The sequence below is a fragment of the Myotis daubentonii genome, chromosome 19 (assembly GCF_963259705.1).
Source record: "Myotis daubentonii chromosome 19, mMyoDau2.1, whole genome shotgun sequence".
Classification (NCBI taxonomy): Eukaryota; Metazoa; Chordata; class Mammalia; order Chiroptera; family Vespertilionidae; genus Myotis; species Myotis daubentonii.
Genome location: NC_081858.1, coordinates 11,824,819 through 11,842,115, shown reverse-complemented (window position 1 = coordinate 11,842,115; position 17,297 = coordinate 11,824,819). Strand labels below are relative to the sequence as shown.

The 17,297-nt window shown below is 40.3% G+C and overlaps 1 protein-coding gene across 3 annotated transcripts in view; it reads left to right on the top strand.

The window, feature by feature from the left end:
• Positions 1-17,297, top strand: part of IFT81 (intraflagellar transport 81) — a 126,161-nt gene that overhangs the window by 67,387 nt on the left and 41,477 nt on the right. Inside the window, exons 1-9 of one of the 3 annotated variants that reach the window (XM_059676810.1) lie at positions 5,082-5,174; positions 5,599-5,715; positions 7,385-7,550; positions 8,068-8,171; positions 9,038-9,218; positions 10,576-10,665; positions 11,827-11,892; positions 12,194-12,304; positions 13,319-13,403. In XM_059676810.1, the coding sequence (XP_059532793.1) occupies positions 7,407-7,550; positions 8,068-8,171; positions 9,038-9,218; positions 10,576-10,665; positions 11,827-11,892; positions 12,194-12,304; positions 13,319-13,403 (781 nt within the window). In that variant the 5' untranslated portion in view covers positions 5,082-5,174; positions 5,599-5,715; positions 7,385-7,406. Of the gene's footprint in view, positions 1-5,041; positions 5,175-5,598; positions 5,716-7,384; positions 7,551-8,067; positions 8,172-9,037; positions 9,219-10,575; positions 10,666-11,826; positions 11,893-12,193; positions 12,305-13,318; positions 13,404-17,297 lie in introns of those variants that run through there. The other 2 variants (XM_059676809.1, XM_059676808.1) reach the window with 2 other exon arrangements.

Here is a 17,297-nt window from a genome sequence, read left to right as displayed (position 1 = left end):
TTCACATATTATTTATCCTTTTTACCTTTTAGGAAAGCACATTCTGTCACTACATCCCCACAAGATTAAATTGCCAGAGACAATGTAGGCTATCTGCAAAACCGAATTGAGGTTTCTGTTTAAATTTAGTTCCTTTCATCTCCAAGTAACCTAGATGGCTGAGGCATTAAATGACAATTAATGGATAACAGAATAACCCACTTCCGAATTTGTTCCTGTGTCTGGGTCATTTTTCTGGGCTTTAAAAGAATGAGATAAAGTGTGCAGTGTGCAGAGTAGCCCCAGATGGGATAGCATCTTGAAAACTGGCATTTGCTGAATACTCGTGCAGAATCCAGAAATATCTCATGGTCAGGATGAAAGGTCTAAATTTAATACCAAAAACAGAAAACTGGCTTGGCTTCCTTGGACTCCACACAGGAAAGCTCTTGTTTGGAAGTTCTGAAATGAGAAGGGGCTGGAGACGCTCTGTTCATGGCATCCTCGGAGTTTCGTGGGCCTGGAAATTCTATTGTTTTCCCAAGATCTCATTTGGCCCACGATGGAAGCCTGCATAGAAGAAAGAGAATCTGATGATAGAAAATCAGGGAGAAAGTTCACATTGATGCAGATACTCCCCACAATAAGTACAGGTTCATTTATTCTTCTTCTGGTTTTGCTTACCCAGCTTTTAAAATTTAACCACCTTCCCTCACCACCTGTATATGACATCTGTGGTTCTTTTTCAAATAGCATCTCTACCTCTGGTAACAGAATGCAGCCCTTCCTTTTTGGGAGCCTCCCTCACCTAGGCTATTCTTATGTCCATCAGAGTCATAGCAGTTGATTCAAGAATGGTCTGATACACTTTAGACTAATGAAAGTCAGCCCCAGGAATTTGCTGGAACTATTGAAGAAAAGGTTGTACTTTTATTGAGGTTGCTAGGCTGGATGTGAGCCTCCTGCTACTAGCAGCCCATTCAGAGAGGCAGAGAGATGGTGGGAGAAAAAATGTCAAGAGACATCACTGAACTCCTAGATTAAGCCATTCCTGAAGTTGGTAATATCCTTGGTCTTCACAATTGCCTGAAACAATTACCCCCCTCCTTATTTTTATCTTGTACTTAACTGAGTCTTGACAAATATACTTTACCAGGAGTGATTTTTTTCTCTCCCTCTGAATAACCAGAGCAGAGGTTCTCAACTGTGGATGTTTCTTGCAATATCTACAGGATTTAATAAGGGAGTAGGAAAGGGCAGCTTCCAGCTTCTCTCACCTCCTCCCACCTCACCCCACCTCCAGTGGAGGCCAGTGAACATTTAAAGGGCACGTCCTCATAACATCATTTTCTTATCAGAGGGCTTTGGGTGAGAATCCGATTGGGAACTTTAGTGCTTTGGTAGCAAGGGATGAGTGGGTTTCAACAACAGTCTGTTGTTACAATCAAAAACTGCTAAAGAATCCACATCTTGGGCTTTTTAGTCTACAACCATGAGCACCCAAGAGAACAAAATTAACAAGAATTGAAAGGAAAAGATAAACCCAAGAATGGGTGGGGAGCCTCCGCCCCCCACTTATCCATAATGTACATACCCTGCTCACCTGACTTAGCCAATGGAAGTGATTTATCCATAAGAGAGTGGAGGTTTGTACACGGATGTTCATAGCAGCATTGTTTATGAGAGCCAAAAGTGGAAGCAATGTACATCAACAGATGAGTGGGTGAACAAAAAGCCATACAATGAAATATTATTCTGCCACAAAAAGAAATGAAGTATTTATTCATGCTACAACATGAATGAACCTTGGAAATATTAGTCTCAGTGAAAGAAGCCAAACACAAAAGGTCACATATTTTGTGATTCCATTTATAGGAAATGCCCAGAAAAGCCAAGTCCATAGAGAAGAAAAGCAGATTAGTGGTTGTCAGAGGCTGGGAAGTAAGCTTTTTTTGTTTTTATTGCAAACTGAGAGATGATGGCCAACAGGAACAGGGTGTGTTTTGGGGGGTAATAAAAATGTTGTGGGATTAGATAGTGGTGGTGGCTGCACAACTTTATGGATATGCTAAAAGCAATTGAATTGTATACTTTAAAATGGGTGAATTGTATGTATGTGAATTATATCTGAGTACATCTATTAAACAAAAAAGAGAGAGTCAGGGTAGGAGTAGGAATCTTTCTGAAAGGCTGTCTCATATGACTGGACTTCCCTTCATCTACTAAAAATGTCGAATATAGTTCAGCCAAGAGGCATCTTTGAGATTTTACAAGGAAGACTCAACATAGTGAAGTATGGTACCTATTTGCTTTGTTTAACAATGGACAGGTTATTTTGATTTTCTGAGTTATATAAATCATCCCATTCGATTAAATGCCTTATTGATTGTAATGTGAATATCCCATGGGTTGTGGTTATACTAGTCTTAGAAAGCACATTTTCCTTTACCTGGGAAGGACAGCACATTTATCCCAAGGTCAGAGGGCTCTCGTTAACGTATCCTTGTTGACTTGGTGTTCCAGAGACCCCAAACTGTAATTTAGATAACATGCCTAAGTTTAACCCAGGTTCTTCATTCCAGACCCGAGGTCTCTAGATAATGTGTTTCTGACAATTCAGTGACCCCCGAGACCCGAAACTATAATTAACATGCTGCTTCTGCTTCTGTAAACTGCTTTTTTTGCAAACCAGGTCCCTCATTCCAAACCTTGAGATGTAATCAGTACCTTTGTGATTTTTTGCCTATATAACCCTGGAGCTGCGACCATCTTGTTACCATGAGATTTGGGAAAGCAAAATGGCCCCTCATAGTCCCGGATTGCAATAAATGTGACTCTTTAATTCAACTTCTTGAGGCGTCCTTCTGTGATTCACAGGGTACGTTACAACAATAGCATCTAAGGGGGGAAAAAAGTCTTCACGTGGGTGGCTTGACTTGGGATATCATCAGCAATGCCTTCACTGTTATGGTGAAACTGTTGCTGAGAAGGTCTTCTTGGACCCCTCGCTGAATCTTTTTACCTTGAATGAATCAGGGGTGGTAGAAGGTCTTCCTGGGGCCTGTGTCTAGGCCGTATCGACGGGCAGGGACTGAATATGTGCAGGCCTCTCCATGTCTCTCTTTTTTTGGTTCAATTTGGAATATGTTCTCCTCAGTATCTCAGGCTGAGTGGCTTCAAATTCTTTCCTGTGTACCTGAGCAAAGGCATTAAGCATAAGATCCATTTGAGTTTGAGAGCAAAGAGTGATTCCATTGCTTACCTGAATTTACAGAGGATTGTATTCTCATAACTGGGAAGTCGCGTTTCAATAATAGCAGCGACAGGCAGAGGAGGAATTAAAAACTGCTGGAGAAACCACTCTTGCCTTTACTCTGTAAAAGGAGCAAATCTAACCACCTCATTTTTAAAAGAGAAGGGGGAAAAAGGGTAAAATGTTTTTAGCTTTTCCAATGTCAGGCATTGTTCTAATCACTTTACCTGTATCAAATTCAATCTTCACCTTTGAGGAAGATATTATTATAGATACAGTTGATAAATGAGGAAAGCCCAGAGAGATGAGGCCACACAGAGTTGAGGCCGCAACCCCAACACAGATCCAGGATTCAAATTCAGCCAGCCAGGAGAATCTCCTAATGCTCGCAACAGGATTAATTAATTAGATAGTCCCATTGTGTGACTCTTTTATTGTTTCTCTCAGAATTATTTAAGTTGTTTAACTTCTAAAGGTTTTAAGTGTTGCCTCCTCCTGGTGGCATCTATGAGCTGGGACCACTCCTAGTTTCTCTCCAAGTGCTTTCACTTGGTCCTTCAATAGTCAGAAGGCTGCCAGCAATGGACCCATCTTGGAGTGTTGTGCTCCTTCTGCTGGATAAACTCTCTCTGTTCTAGTTTGACTAATTTTTACTGATCCTTAAACATCACTTAGTTCAATGGAGCCTCTCCTGATAGTATAGTCCTTTCCGCCCCAAATAAACTTGGGACCCTTCATCTGGGCTTCCCCATCATTGAGTCCTTTTGTCACAGCATTCATCATAGTTGTACCGGTATTGCTGTTTCAGTTATCCCTCCTCCTACACTAGAATGTTAGCTCCATGACGAAAGGGACCAGGTAATTCCCAACCCTTCACCCCCAGCAGCCAGCACAGAGGGGGCATACAGGAGATGCCTACTATGGAATTTGTTTTGTTTTGTTTGTAAATCTGATGCTAAATCTGTAGTTGGTTTCTTCTAAGTTGTTTTTAAGCAAACAACTACGTTTTCAGGGTGTGAGAAATTTCTTTTTTCTTCTCTCGTTTTCTTCATGGACATCACGAAGTTCAGTGATCCCCTGCCTGGGGGTGGGGGTGGGAGGGCAGGTTCAAAATACTATTCATCAACTAAGGTCTCCCCCAAGCCTGTTAGAGCAATGGGGTCTCTGTTCCAGTAGACTTCCATGCCTCGTCTGTGATCTTCCTTCAGCCTACTTCATAGGCTATGAACGCCATGAAGACTGGAAGAGAACGTTCATTTATGCAGGTGCCTAAAAACAGGCTCTTAGAAGCCAAAAGGAGCCTTAGGCTATGTACTTTACTTTTTTTTTTCCCCAGGCTCTCAGCATATTAAAAAAATACTTGATTAAAAATTTTTTAATTCCCAGGACAGGCTACATGGCCCAAATAATGTGACAAAGAAGCTGAAATCTCTATGATGAATGTGCCTTCTTTCAATTCGGCCAGGGACTGTACAGTTGTTCCTATGTCTAACCTAATTTGGAGAGACTTATGTCAAAAACCTGAATTCGAAGCTCAGGCCAAAGGCTTCCTCAGCTCAAATCGCCCTGGTCTTGCCTCAAACGAAGAAGTCATCTCTGATGTCGGGTGAACGAACTGAATATTTTGGAAACTGCAAACTGCAGAACGTTCCGGAAAGTTTACCGCCGGGGTAACAACCCCAAATTCTCTAGGCTGCCCACAGTGGCTCCGGACGCGAAACCCCATTTCGCACGTGGGCCCGGCACCCACCCATCCTCCCTTCCCCCTCCCGCGCGGGGCCGCAGCGCCCGCGCCTGGGTCCCCCGGAAACGCGGCGCCCCACCGGAAGTGACGTGTCCCACTGTCTAGCAACCGTTGCCAAGGAGCTCGTCTCTAGGAACCCGCTAGAGCCCGGGGACGTCCTGGGGGTGGGGGACAGTGGTTTCCTGAAGAAAATTTAAGGTAACCTCGCCGACCCGTGCTCGGAAACTTCCCCGAACCCCGAGATAGGAGAAAAGTGCCTCCCATCCCCTTCCCAGTGCGGCAAGCGGAGGGGTCGCAGCGGTGACCGGGTCCAAGGCCGTTCCCCGGCGGAATGAGTCGTCGGGCAGCCCCGAGGTGCCCGGGTGTGACGTGGGGTCCGGTCCCCTTTCCCGAGCCCTGGGGTCGGGGGGACACTATTTTGCGGACTCCTGCGAGTTGCTGTCCAGAGCGCGTGGTTTCTGTCCCGCTCTGTGCCAGATAAGCGCTCGTCCTGGTTTTAATTCTTGCCCGCCCCCCGCCCCCCCCCCTCGGGTTTTTCTGTTCTTTTGAGGGTAGGCGCTTGTGAATTAGTGTGGCATCTTTCCTCTGGAAGAGGGAGAGTAATTGCTTTTGCTAATTTTAGAGCGCCGAGCCCACGGGGCACAGACAGCCTACCTGCGCAGCACGTCTCTGTCCTCAGCGCGTGACCCTCAGAAAGCTGGTGGCCCAGCGGGGAGCCCAACTAGTTTCTTTTCTTCTGGTAACGTCTTACAAGGGTTTTGTATTTTTGAAAGGGAGGGAAATATATATATATATATATATATATATATATATATATATATATATATATATTCTGCTATAAATAATATATATAATTTCTAAATTATTGAAAAGTAAGTACATACAGGTGTTCCCCCCAAAAAGGTATACACACTTTGAAATTCTTTTTCTAGTTCATTTTTAAAAATTGCTAGTTAAAAAAATTACCTGCCTGCAAAATTCTACTACATCTTCCCATAGTGATGTCTGCATGCAGGCGACACAAGAAACCTTGGTAATGCTGTTTCAGCACTTAAATAATGAGATACTCAGTTTTTACTCATTCAGTCTAGTGGAAGTAGTCACTGTTTTAGATGTAGAGGGTGTTCGAGGATGGAATGACAGATATATCCTCATGGAATTTACGTTTTAGCAGAGAAGGGAAAATGTATTACATGAGTAACTACATGTGGTCAACGTGGAAGGCAGGCCCTGTTATTCCGATGCAGAACCTGGTGTGTAGCGTAAGAACGATTTCCTGGAGAGGGGGGAAAGGGAGAACAGTCCTTCTAGGTGGAGAAAACAGCATTAACTGAAGGCAGAGGCGGATCAACTAGGAAGCAGTGACCATTTCCATCTGCTGAGGTTTGAAGGGCGAAGAGTAACAATTTGGCAATACAGTTGGGGAAAGCTCATTTGAGCTAGATTTTAAAGTGTCTCAAAAGCCAAGAAATTTGGACTTTATCTTGTGGGCAATGAGAAGCCTATTGGTGATTTGGAATGGGAGGTGGAGACTGGTACCTTATTGGAGGCAAAGGAAATGAGGCCCTGAAATACTCAAGGGTGGCAGAGTCAAAGCCTATAGGGCCAAACATAACATTAGTGGGTGAAGATCGCTTGGTGGAGGAAACCAAAACAAATCCAAGAAAGCATACCCAGGCTAAAGCTTGCAGCCTCTACTCAGCTTGCGTTGGGTGTGGTCATGCAAAAATGTGGGCCCAGGGTTGCCTGATCTGATTTTCAAGAGAGACTGGAAATCTGGATATTAATGCAACAATATCTCCTAATTTTTAAACCTGGGCTGCTAATTTTTAATATATTTTTATTGATTTCAGAGAGGAAGGGAGAGAGAGAGAGAGGAGAGAGAAACATCAATGATCAATGATGAGAGAGAATCATCGATTGGCTCCTTCCTGCATGCCCCACACTGGGCATTAAGCCCACAACCCAGGCATATGCCTTGACCGGGAATCTAACTGTGACCTCCTGGTTCATAAGTCTATGCTCAACGACTGAGCCATGCCAGCTGGGCTGTTTTAAAAATTAGAAATATGTCTGCAGCCTGTAACAAGTCTTTACCCCTGGGTAGATGTTGTGGAGCAGAACAGAAGAGATGTTAATGTAGGTGGGATTTATTCATTTGTCCCTGTTAATGCAGATGACTGCTGTCACACAAGATGCATATACAAAAACACTTGGCGTTACAAATTAACAGTGTATATTGAAGCATTCATAATGAAGTTGTCCCACTCTGATTTATTTCAATAAAATAACTTTTCCATGTAGAATTATACTTTCTATGCCTGCTTCCTATGATCTTAATACTGGTTTCCCCCCAGAACTTTTGTTATCAGTATTGAGGAATTTTTTTCTCTATTTTTACTCTTTAGTTTAAATTATAAGACCTTGATTATGAGTGATCAAATCAAATTCATTGTGGACAATCTCAATAAGGAGCCTTTTAAGAAGAGCTATAATTTAATCACATTTGATTCCCTGGAGCCAATGCAACTATTACAAGTTCTCAATGATGTCCTGGCTGAGATTGATCCAAAGGTAAGAGTGTTGTCTTTCTCTGTGATGAAAAGAGTGGCAGGAAAGCCAGTTTCTGCCTCTCAATATCTGTCTTGGGCAAATTATTTGCATTCTCTGGACTTTATTTTCATGAGGCCTTATTTTACAGGCCTTATATTTGTAAAGTAATAGGAAATGATCTTAAAGTTTTTTCTATTAGCTCAAAAATTATCAACTTGTACCTTATTTAGAAAATATTTCCCCACTTCCAAATATAAATGGAATTAGTACAGGAATAAAAATGCTTTTACAAAAGGTTTTATTGTATTGCAAGTTAGCTCATGTCTCTGCACTGGAGAGTTTTTACACTTGACATTCTTAATGGAATCCTGATCTGACTTGTATACACCCTCACTTGGAATCTGGGGACCTCCATACTTTATCCTTTTATTAAGAGAACATTGTGCCTGTTATGCTCTAGTAGATTGTAAGTGAGTTTAAATGTTGTTCTTTGATAGATTTACAACAATAACATTTTTTTAATTTCTTTAATTGTTAGCAAGTTGTTGATATCAGAGAGGAGATGCCAGAGCAAACAGCCAAACGGATGTTAAGCCTCCTTGGTATCCTTAAATACAAACCTCCAGGAAATGCCACAGACATGTAAGAATCTGATTGCATGTTGCCTTCTTTTTTTCTCTTTAATTTGGAGAAGTTTTATTTATTTTTAAAAATTTATTTAATAGTATAATGTGTTGCTTTCCTTAAAGTATGCTTTAATAGCCAAACCTTCATAGTCTATAGTCAGTATTCCTAGGCACTACCTGGTTTCCCTAAGTCTATGGCCTCGGAACATCACTGAGTTTCAAAATAATCTTGAGCTTTTTTAAAAAAATATATTTTTATTGATTTCAGAAAGGAAGGGAGAGGAAGAGAGAGAGAGAAACATCAGTGATGAGAAGGAATCATTGTTTGGCTCCCTCCTGCACGCCCCCCACAATCCAGGCATGTGCCCTTGACCGCAACCGAACCCAGGACCCTCAAGTCTACAGGCCGACACTCTATACGCTGAGCCAAACCAGCTAGCGCAATAATCTTGAACTTTTAATGTTATTTTGTCATGCAGAAGTTGTAAGTGGGTCACTTCTTTCTCCTAATCAAAAAAGTCAGGCAAATGCACTACTCCATTTTATCATCTAGCTGCCATCCTAGATGAAAATCATAACTTAAGCTGCCTAGTCAATGAAGTGAAGTATTAAGGCTGACTGTACTAGGTAATGGTTCCAACACAACCTTTCCCCATGTATGCCAGTGATATATTAAAGGCCTACTTTTACTTTTATTGTTAATGTGCACACTGACTATAGAATAGCATTGCTTTTATCCTTTTTAAATTGTCATGGAAAGCAATCTGGACACTGTAAATCAGATTTTGAGTAAAAGTTATCTCTTTTCAAGGTTCACTTATAAGCCCACATGTGTGTGCATGCATTTTGTTTTTTGTTTGTTTGTTTGTTTGTTTTTTATAGGAGTACCTTTCGTCAGGGTCTGGTGATTGGAAGTAAACCTGTAATTTACCCTGTGCTCCACTGGCTTCTTCAGAGGACTAATGAGCTGAAGAAAAGAGCATATTTAGCTCGTTTCTTAATAAAACTGGAGGTACCAAGTGAGTTTCTTCAGGATGAAACTGTGGCTGATACCAATAAACAGGTATTCAATGCATAATAGTATTTTAAAACTGTCTGTAATGGATTTCAAGAACATGTTCAAATACATGTTAATCTCTCTCTAGTTTATTTGCTGTCTCTGTATTTTCAGGTGGCACCAAAAGGGAAAACAGTTATCAGCTAACATTCAACTGCAACCATGTATTAAAATATTGACATTTGCACACAAATACCAATTCAGTGATAGGTGCATGTGGATAGAAAAGAACACACCCTGAAGTTAATGATTTTAGCATAATTTATTACTTAAGCATTGTGGGTAGGTTGGATCCTGGGCTTGGGACTGCAGGGCACTTTGCTGATCAGTAAGGTGACAATATAATTTGTCATCCAAATCAGAGAGAAAGGGACTATCAAATAATTATACCAGGACCGAGGTATAAATTGACACTCTCCCAGGAAAACTGGGATATGTGAGCCCCAGCAAAGACTGTGTATAGGCAAAGATGCTAGGCTTGCAACCTCAGAGGACTTTTTAGTCAGGCTGAAAGTAAACAGAGGGCCAGGAATTTGGAATTTCAGTGCATTTTCCTCACCGGAGTTTTGAGGTAATACTGGGTTTTGGCCTTAAGATATTAAGGGAGGGAGACAGATGAGTAACTAGACAACTGTAATTTCATATGATATCTACTCTGATGTCATGGCATTCTGATACAGGGCTATAGAAGTCTTCTGTGTGGGTAATGGTATCTGTGCTGAGACCTGAAGGAGGAATAGGGTTTACCCAGGTTAGGGATGAGGGGACTCATACAATATTCTCAAAGGGAACAAGGTTTGTGAACTGGAAGTGAGAGCATGCGATGTTCCAGAGGCTGAAAGAAAATCAGCATAGCGAGAATATAGAGTGTGAGGTAGGAAAGTAACCAGAGAGGAAGCAGGAGAAGGATTTACTGCCCAGATTTTACAGACCTGCTTTTTTATGTCCTATATAAATGTGTAAAGATGTATTTTTCAAACACTGTGTTCATAATTATTTAAGTCAGCGATTTTCAACCAGTGTGCCACAAGAATTTTTATAACATGCAATACCTGACTATTTAGTCAAGGGCACTGACCTCTTTTCCCTTAGACTGTCAAATAAAAAAATGACAATAGCCAACACAGTAATAGCCACCCCGTGTGAAGGAATCAAAATTATACCTATTTTTTTTGTCAGATCAGCAAAAACTATGTCTTTTGGTGTGTTGTAGAATTTTAGTCATTAGTTTATGTGTGCTTTGAGATGAAAAAGGTTGAAAATCACTGATTTAAGTAATCACTATAAGTTTATAGATAACCTGATTAAGAAAAGCCTACTGGGTCTAGTCATTAGTTTATCATTTTTTAACTTGTTCTTTTAGTATGAAGAGTTGATGGAAGCCTTTAAGACATTGCATAAAGAATGTGAGCAGCTTAAGACATCTGGATTTTCCACAGCAGAAATAAGAAGGGTAAAGAAAAGAAAATCTATTTTTTATTTGAATAATGTTAGGTTTAGTATTTTTGTTTTTAGTTAATTCAGTATGAGTCTTAAAACTATATCGAAACTGGTGATAGCAAAAGGCAGATTTTCTTTTGTAAGGCCTTGCTAGTTCTTTGCTGAATAAATTAATGAGGCCAGGGTAAATGATTTTAAAAGGTTACATTTTGAGTCTATCTAATATACATGTATATGTATATATCTATATCTACTGATATAGATATCTGATATAGAAAATAACAAAAAATAAAAATTTTCTAATTGTATATCCTTTCAGGCTGTGTGTGTGTGTGTGTGTTTGTGATCACACGATCCATAATTATTTGTATCTTGCTTTTTTAAAAAAAAGTGTATTTTATTTATTTTTATTTTTTATTGATTTCAGAGAGGAAGGGAGAGGGATGAGAGAGAAAAACATCAACAATGAGAGAGAATCATTGATCGGCTGCCTCCTGCACACTCCCTACTGGAGATCGAGCCCGCAACCCCGGCATGTGCCCTGACCGAACTGAACCCGAAACCCTTCAGTCCACAGGCTCTATCCACTGAGCCAAACCAGCTAGGGTGGTATCTTGCTTTTTATAATTTTTTATTTTTTAAGTATATTTTTATTGATTTCAGAGAGGAAGGGAGAGGGAGAGAGAGAGAGAGAGAGAAACATCAATGATGAGAGAGACACATCGATTGGTTGCCTCCAGTACATGCCCTTGAGCAGAATCAAACCCAGGACCCTTCAGTCCGCAGGCCAATGCTCTATCCACTGAGCCAAATTAGCTAGGTGTATTTCGCTTTTTAAATCATTTTATCATTAGTATATTCCCATTGTTATCTTTCTACAATATGATTTTAATGATTAAATAATATCCTATAGTATAGATAATTTAAGCATTTTTGCATATCTCTGATTGTTTCCCTAGGATAAATTTCTGTTTTAGTTGCTTTTCTAGATGAACACCAAGCTGCCAAATAAATTATTGGGGATGGGGGGTGGAATAGAAATGTCCTTCATCCCAAGGAGGGTCTTTGTTCCTAATGCTCTGGTTATTATGATAGATACATAATCATATAAAGCCCTTTGCTGAATTCTACAAAGAATACTTTTTCTGATAATGTCTTCTTGACTGCTTTTTAGGATATCAGCGCAATGGAGGAAGAAAAGGATCAGCTCATTAAGAGAGTTGAACGTTTGAAGAAAAGGGTAAGGCAAGAATTAGCACTGTAAGACTTTGGCCCCAAGTGTTAAGCACTTGCAAAGACTTAGGAATGCAAATAAAGATTAAGCAGGGCATGGATTCAATCTGAGGAGGGACTCAAATAACCCTGACTGAAAGGGAATCTCCCTAGGCACTAGCCCAAAACCTTCAAGGACCTGGAATCTAGAGCTTGACTGTCATCTCCAGGGAGTACTGTTTACCAAAAGGAAATGATAAGTGGGTGTCGGAGTCACGTGACATGCCTTAACCTGACAGTAACATGAACTACTTATTCCCGTAATGTAGGTGGAGACAGTTCAGAATCATCAACGGATGCTTAAAATAGCAAGACAACTTCGAGTTGAAAAAGAGAGGGAAGAATTTCTTGCACAACAGAAACAGGAGCAGAAGAATCAGGTATCCATATGAAAATTTATATTCTCATGATGAAAGAAATAGTTCTTTATGACAATTCAAATGTAAAGAAAGAAGAATTTTAGAAGTTCATGTTTCCCTTTGTGAGCATGCTAGAATGTTCTTCTAAGAGTATTTTGTGGTGCCAACAGAATCAAGGACCTTTGGGACTCTATACTCAGTATATATCTGTACACTCCCTTTTGGCCTGTGCTGAGCTCATGTTGTTACAACACTACCAAATATTCATTGTTTCATGAATGAAACTGTTGATGAAACTTCTAGAATCTCTCAAGGGGTGTTGAGATTCTGGGGCTATGATAACATCCTACTATTGCACTGATCACAGTATCCTCTACATTTTACTCCAGCGGTAAACAAGCAAATCATGAAAAGGCTCCAAAACACCCACCATCCACATTTTTGGATTTTGCCTTAACGAAAGAATAATTTGGCCAGGAAAATATCACTTTTATTTTGTTGAAAGTCGTTCTTAAAACTGAGTAGACTTATACATTAAAAGTACAGTTCAGATCAGCTCCATTTCCTCTAAGTGGGCAGTTGAGGGGTTTGGCTTTCTCAGAACTTGTTTGGCATCACAGTCGTTCTACTGCAGCAGCAACTACACTGCCTGGCCCTGAGGTTACTTGGCATCAAATTTTGATTCTGAGACATCATATGTGAGAATGCTTGCAGTCCTTAAAGTTAAGAAAACCATGTTATAACAAGAAAAGCCTGGTAACTGTATTCTTTAGCAAGTATTTTTCTTTGACCACCAAATTCAGCAAATACTTTTTTTTTTTTTAATTTCAGAAAGCTCTTTTTTTTTTTAAGTTTTACATGAAAGGGTATTGAGGGAACCATTTATATTTGGGATTTAACATAGCAATTTTCTTGGTTCTTATTATTTGTTCCTTTATATCACAGGAGTTATGTGGAACTTGTATTTTTCATTGTTTGTATGAGTGGTAGGTTTCAATAGACTAAGAAAGTAATAGATCTAATTCTGTTTTAAAGCTATTTCATGCAGTGCAGAGACTGCAAAGAGTACAAAACCAGCTGAAAAGTATGCGCCATGCGGCAGCAGATGCAAAGCCTGAAAGTAAGTGGAAATTATTAGATGACGTAGTCGATCACAGAATATTAGTTTAAATCAGTAGTCTCCCTACTGATTAGCAATTAACTAATGAGAACTATCATCAAGTGATATCTCAGCATTCAGAGTGTCATTTCCTATCTAATGAAGGGGAGTCCTGATACAGGCATCTTTAAGTTTTCACCTGGGGTTTAATTCCTGTTCAGTCAGTGTTTTGTCAGAGGGTAAAGGTAATGAAAACCATTGTGGAGGGAGGCTCTCTAATCTGTGAGTATATGAAGTACTTAGGATGGATGTTATGAAAAAGATGGATGGAAGAAATGTGAATCATAAAGCCAGGGCTATAAAGACAAAGAATAACACTGAGTGTTTTCCCTATTTGGGCAATTATGCTAATGACATGGGTCTCTAATTTTAGATTAGATGAGCCCCTTGCTGGCTGGATTCATCTTAATTTTTGATGGTAAAGATGTGAAGGAATCTACATCAAATCCAAAGAACATATACTGCCTGGCCAGCGTGGCTCAGTGGTTGAGTGTTGACCTAGGAACCAGCAGGTCCCGGTTCGATTCCTAGTCAGGGCATATGCCCAGGTTGTGGCTCTATCCCCAGTGTGGGGCAGACAGGAGGCAACCAATCAATGATTCTTTCTCATCACTGATGTTTCTATCTCTCTCTCCCTCTTTCTTCCTCTCTGAAATCAATAAAAATATCTTTAAAAAAATAATAATATCAATAAGCCATTTGTATAGGCCTACTCTTGTTAAGAAATTATTAGAGCTTATCATTAATAGTGAATTTTTGAAAATGAAGGCGATGTATATAAGAATTGAAAGATTTGGTATGCAGAAAAATAATTGGCTGATCAGTACAGTTAAATACAATTTCAGATGTTAGCCTAAACATGTGTTTCTGTAATATCTGTTATCCTTAATTTTATTAGGTTAAATATTTCTTGCTGTTATGTTTTAATTCTGGCAACTAAACAGAATATCCAAAGATATTTACAGTATTAGTAATATTTCATTTTTTAAATTTGAGTTGATAGTTTTTATTTTGCTTTGGCTTTCTAGTCTAAATAGAAGTCATTTGGGCCAGGAAATACATAATTGTTTATTTAATAACTAGAGGCCTTTGTGCACTGGGGAAGCGGGGGGGGTGTTCTCTCAGCCCGGCCTGCAGTCAGAGAGCCCTCAGGGGATGTCCGACTGCTGGCTTAGGCCCACTCCCCGTGTGGCTTCTGACTGACCACCAGGAGGCAGCTCCTGGGTTGAGCGTATGCCCCCTGGTGGTCAGTGTGCATCATAGCGACCAGTCATTCTGCCATTTGGTCAATTTGCATATTAGCCTTTTATTATATAGGATAAAATGGACACAGTTCTGTTTAGGGCATCTCTTGTGGTGTTGGTTTAAAATATTGATGTAATATGTTAGTACATGCTGCTAAATTGTTAAGTAGTAATAAAAATAATAGGCTCAAACCAACAGTCCATTAATTCAGTATTTCTTGATCATCTATTGAATGTCAGGTACTGTGCTAAATGTTAGGAATAGAAAACAGAAATCCTATATAATAAAAGCCTAATATGCTAAGTGTCTGGTCGTCGGTTGTTCATTCAACCAACCAGAGCGTAATATGCTAATGGTATGCTAAGGCCGCTCAACCACTTGCTAAGATGTGCACCAGGAGGCAGACAGTTGACTGGTCGATCAGTCACTATGATGTGCACTGACCACCAGGGGACAGATGCTCTGACCGGTAGGTTAGCTTGCTGCTGGGGTCCGGCCGATTGGGACTGAGCAAGGTAGGCTGGACACGCCCTGGAGCCCTCCTGCAGTCCCTCCCCAGCTGGCCAACCTCCCGCGACCCTGACTGTGCACCTGTGGCTTCCCTCAGCCTGGCCTGCACCCTCTCGTAATCCAGGACCCCTTGGGGGATGTTGGAGAACTGGTTTTAGCCCGATCCTGCAGGACAGGCCGAGGGACCCCACTGGTGCACAAATTCGTTCACCGGGCCCCTAGTATTTCTATATAGTGCTCACAGTTTAATGGAGGAATGACCAGCAGTGTGCAATACGATGAATTTGCTGATGAAGCTCAGCATAGTGTTCGATGAGAACAAACAAAGAGGCAGAGCACCACACACTAACACAGAGACAAATGGCTTCCTGGACGTGGCCACTGAGTTAAGTTAAAGCTGGAAAGGTGAAGGAGTGGAAGACATTCCATTCCAAGATGCAGTGACATAAAGAGAGTGGGCTGAGCAAATAATGATGGATGAAGATAGATGAAGGGTAAGCCTCTCCTGACTGTGTTCAAAAAGAGGACAGGAGAGGGAGTGTGCGAATGAATGAGATAGCACTGTGCCTAGATTGCAGGAGGGTAGTAGTAAAGTGGTGTTTACGTGCTGAAGGAAAGAGTCAGACAAATTGAAGATTTAGGAGGAAATGGTGAAAATTGATAACAGCCTTCCCTGCGTTTCCCAATTGTACCCCCATACCCTGTATTGCATTGAATCTTCTATAACAATACCACAGTGTGTTAATGGTTGGCATATCTAATTCTGACTCAGCTAAACTCCAGGCGAGTCACCAAGTCATAATTGGTCTTTCTATTTCCAGGCCCTTGCACACTAGATTACACATACAGGCACTCAGTAAAGTCTGTTAAGGAGTTGGGAGGTGAGAGTAAAGACCTTGACTTTGGATAGGAAAACAGTGATCTTTTCCACACAGAGGAGGGGAATCAAAGAAGAAAAAAATGGTTGAAATATAAAAATAAGGTATTACATATGTAATATATGTTTTTTTGTGGGTGGGCAGGGAGTAGGGAATAGGAAATTAAAGAGTTCTTGCTCTGCTGACATCTTTTTGGGAAACAGTTTAAGGGTTGTATTTAGCAGTTTAGGAAAAGAGTAGATTAAGCAGATGTTAATTACTAGTAATCCAGGTGTTTAGTTGAATAAGGTCCATCTAAATTCTTCACTAACAAAAAAGATTTATAAAAAATTTCTATTCACTTAAATAACATACACATTATTTTTAAATATGTATTCATTTCAGAGAGGATGGGAGAGGGAGAAAGAAATAGAAGCATCAATGATCTGAAAGAATCATTGATTGGCTGCCTCCTGCAAGCCCCAGACTGGGGATTGAGCCTGCAACCGGGGCATGTGCCCTGACTGGGAATCCAGCCATGAGCTCCTGGTTCATAGGTCGATGCTCAACCACCAAGCCACGTTGGCTGGGGCAAGGGAATTATTTTTAGTGTACCAATGTAATTTGTATTTTTTTAAAATATATTTTATTGATTTTTTACAGAGAGGAAGGGAGAGGGATAGAGAGTTAGAAACATTGATGAGAGAGAAACATCGATCAGCTGCCTCCTGCACACCCCCTACTTGGGATGTGCCGCAACCAAGATACATGCCCTTGACCGGAATCGAACCTGGGACCTTTCAGTCTGCAGGCCGACGCTCTATCCACTGAGCCAAACCGGTTAGGGCTAATTTGTATTTTTTCAGAGTAACAACCGTATTATAAAACATTCTATATTTTTATACTCTACACATTTGTGAGATTTATTACATAAAAAAACCTACTCAGTAAGATGTTTTCAGAGGGTTTTTAATTAAAAAGTTTACTGAGATCTTAGAGGCCAGGATTTCAAAAGATAATTTCTAAAAAACTGCATAGGAACATATGACTACTTTTCAAAGTCTACATTAAAATTTTTAAGAGAAGAACTTAAAATGTGATAGAAATTCTGTTTTTTATATTTTTTAAAGCAGCTTTATTGAGTAAAATGGACAAATAATAAACTGTACCTATTTAAAGTGTACAATCGATACGTTTTGAAACCATCAAAATAACAAGTATATCCATCGTCCCAAACATTTCT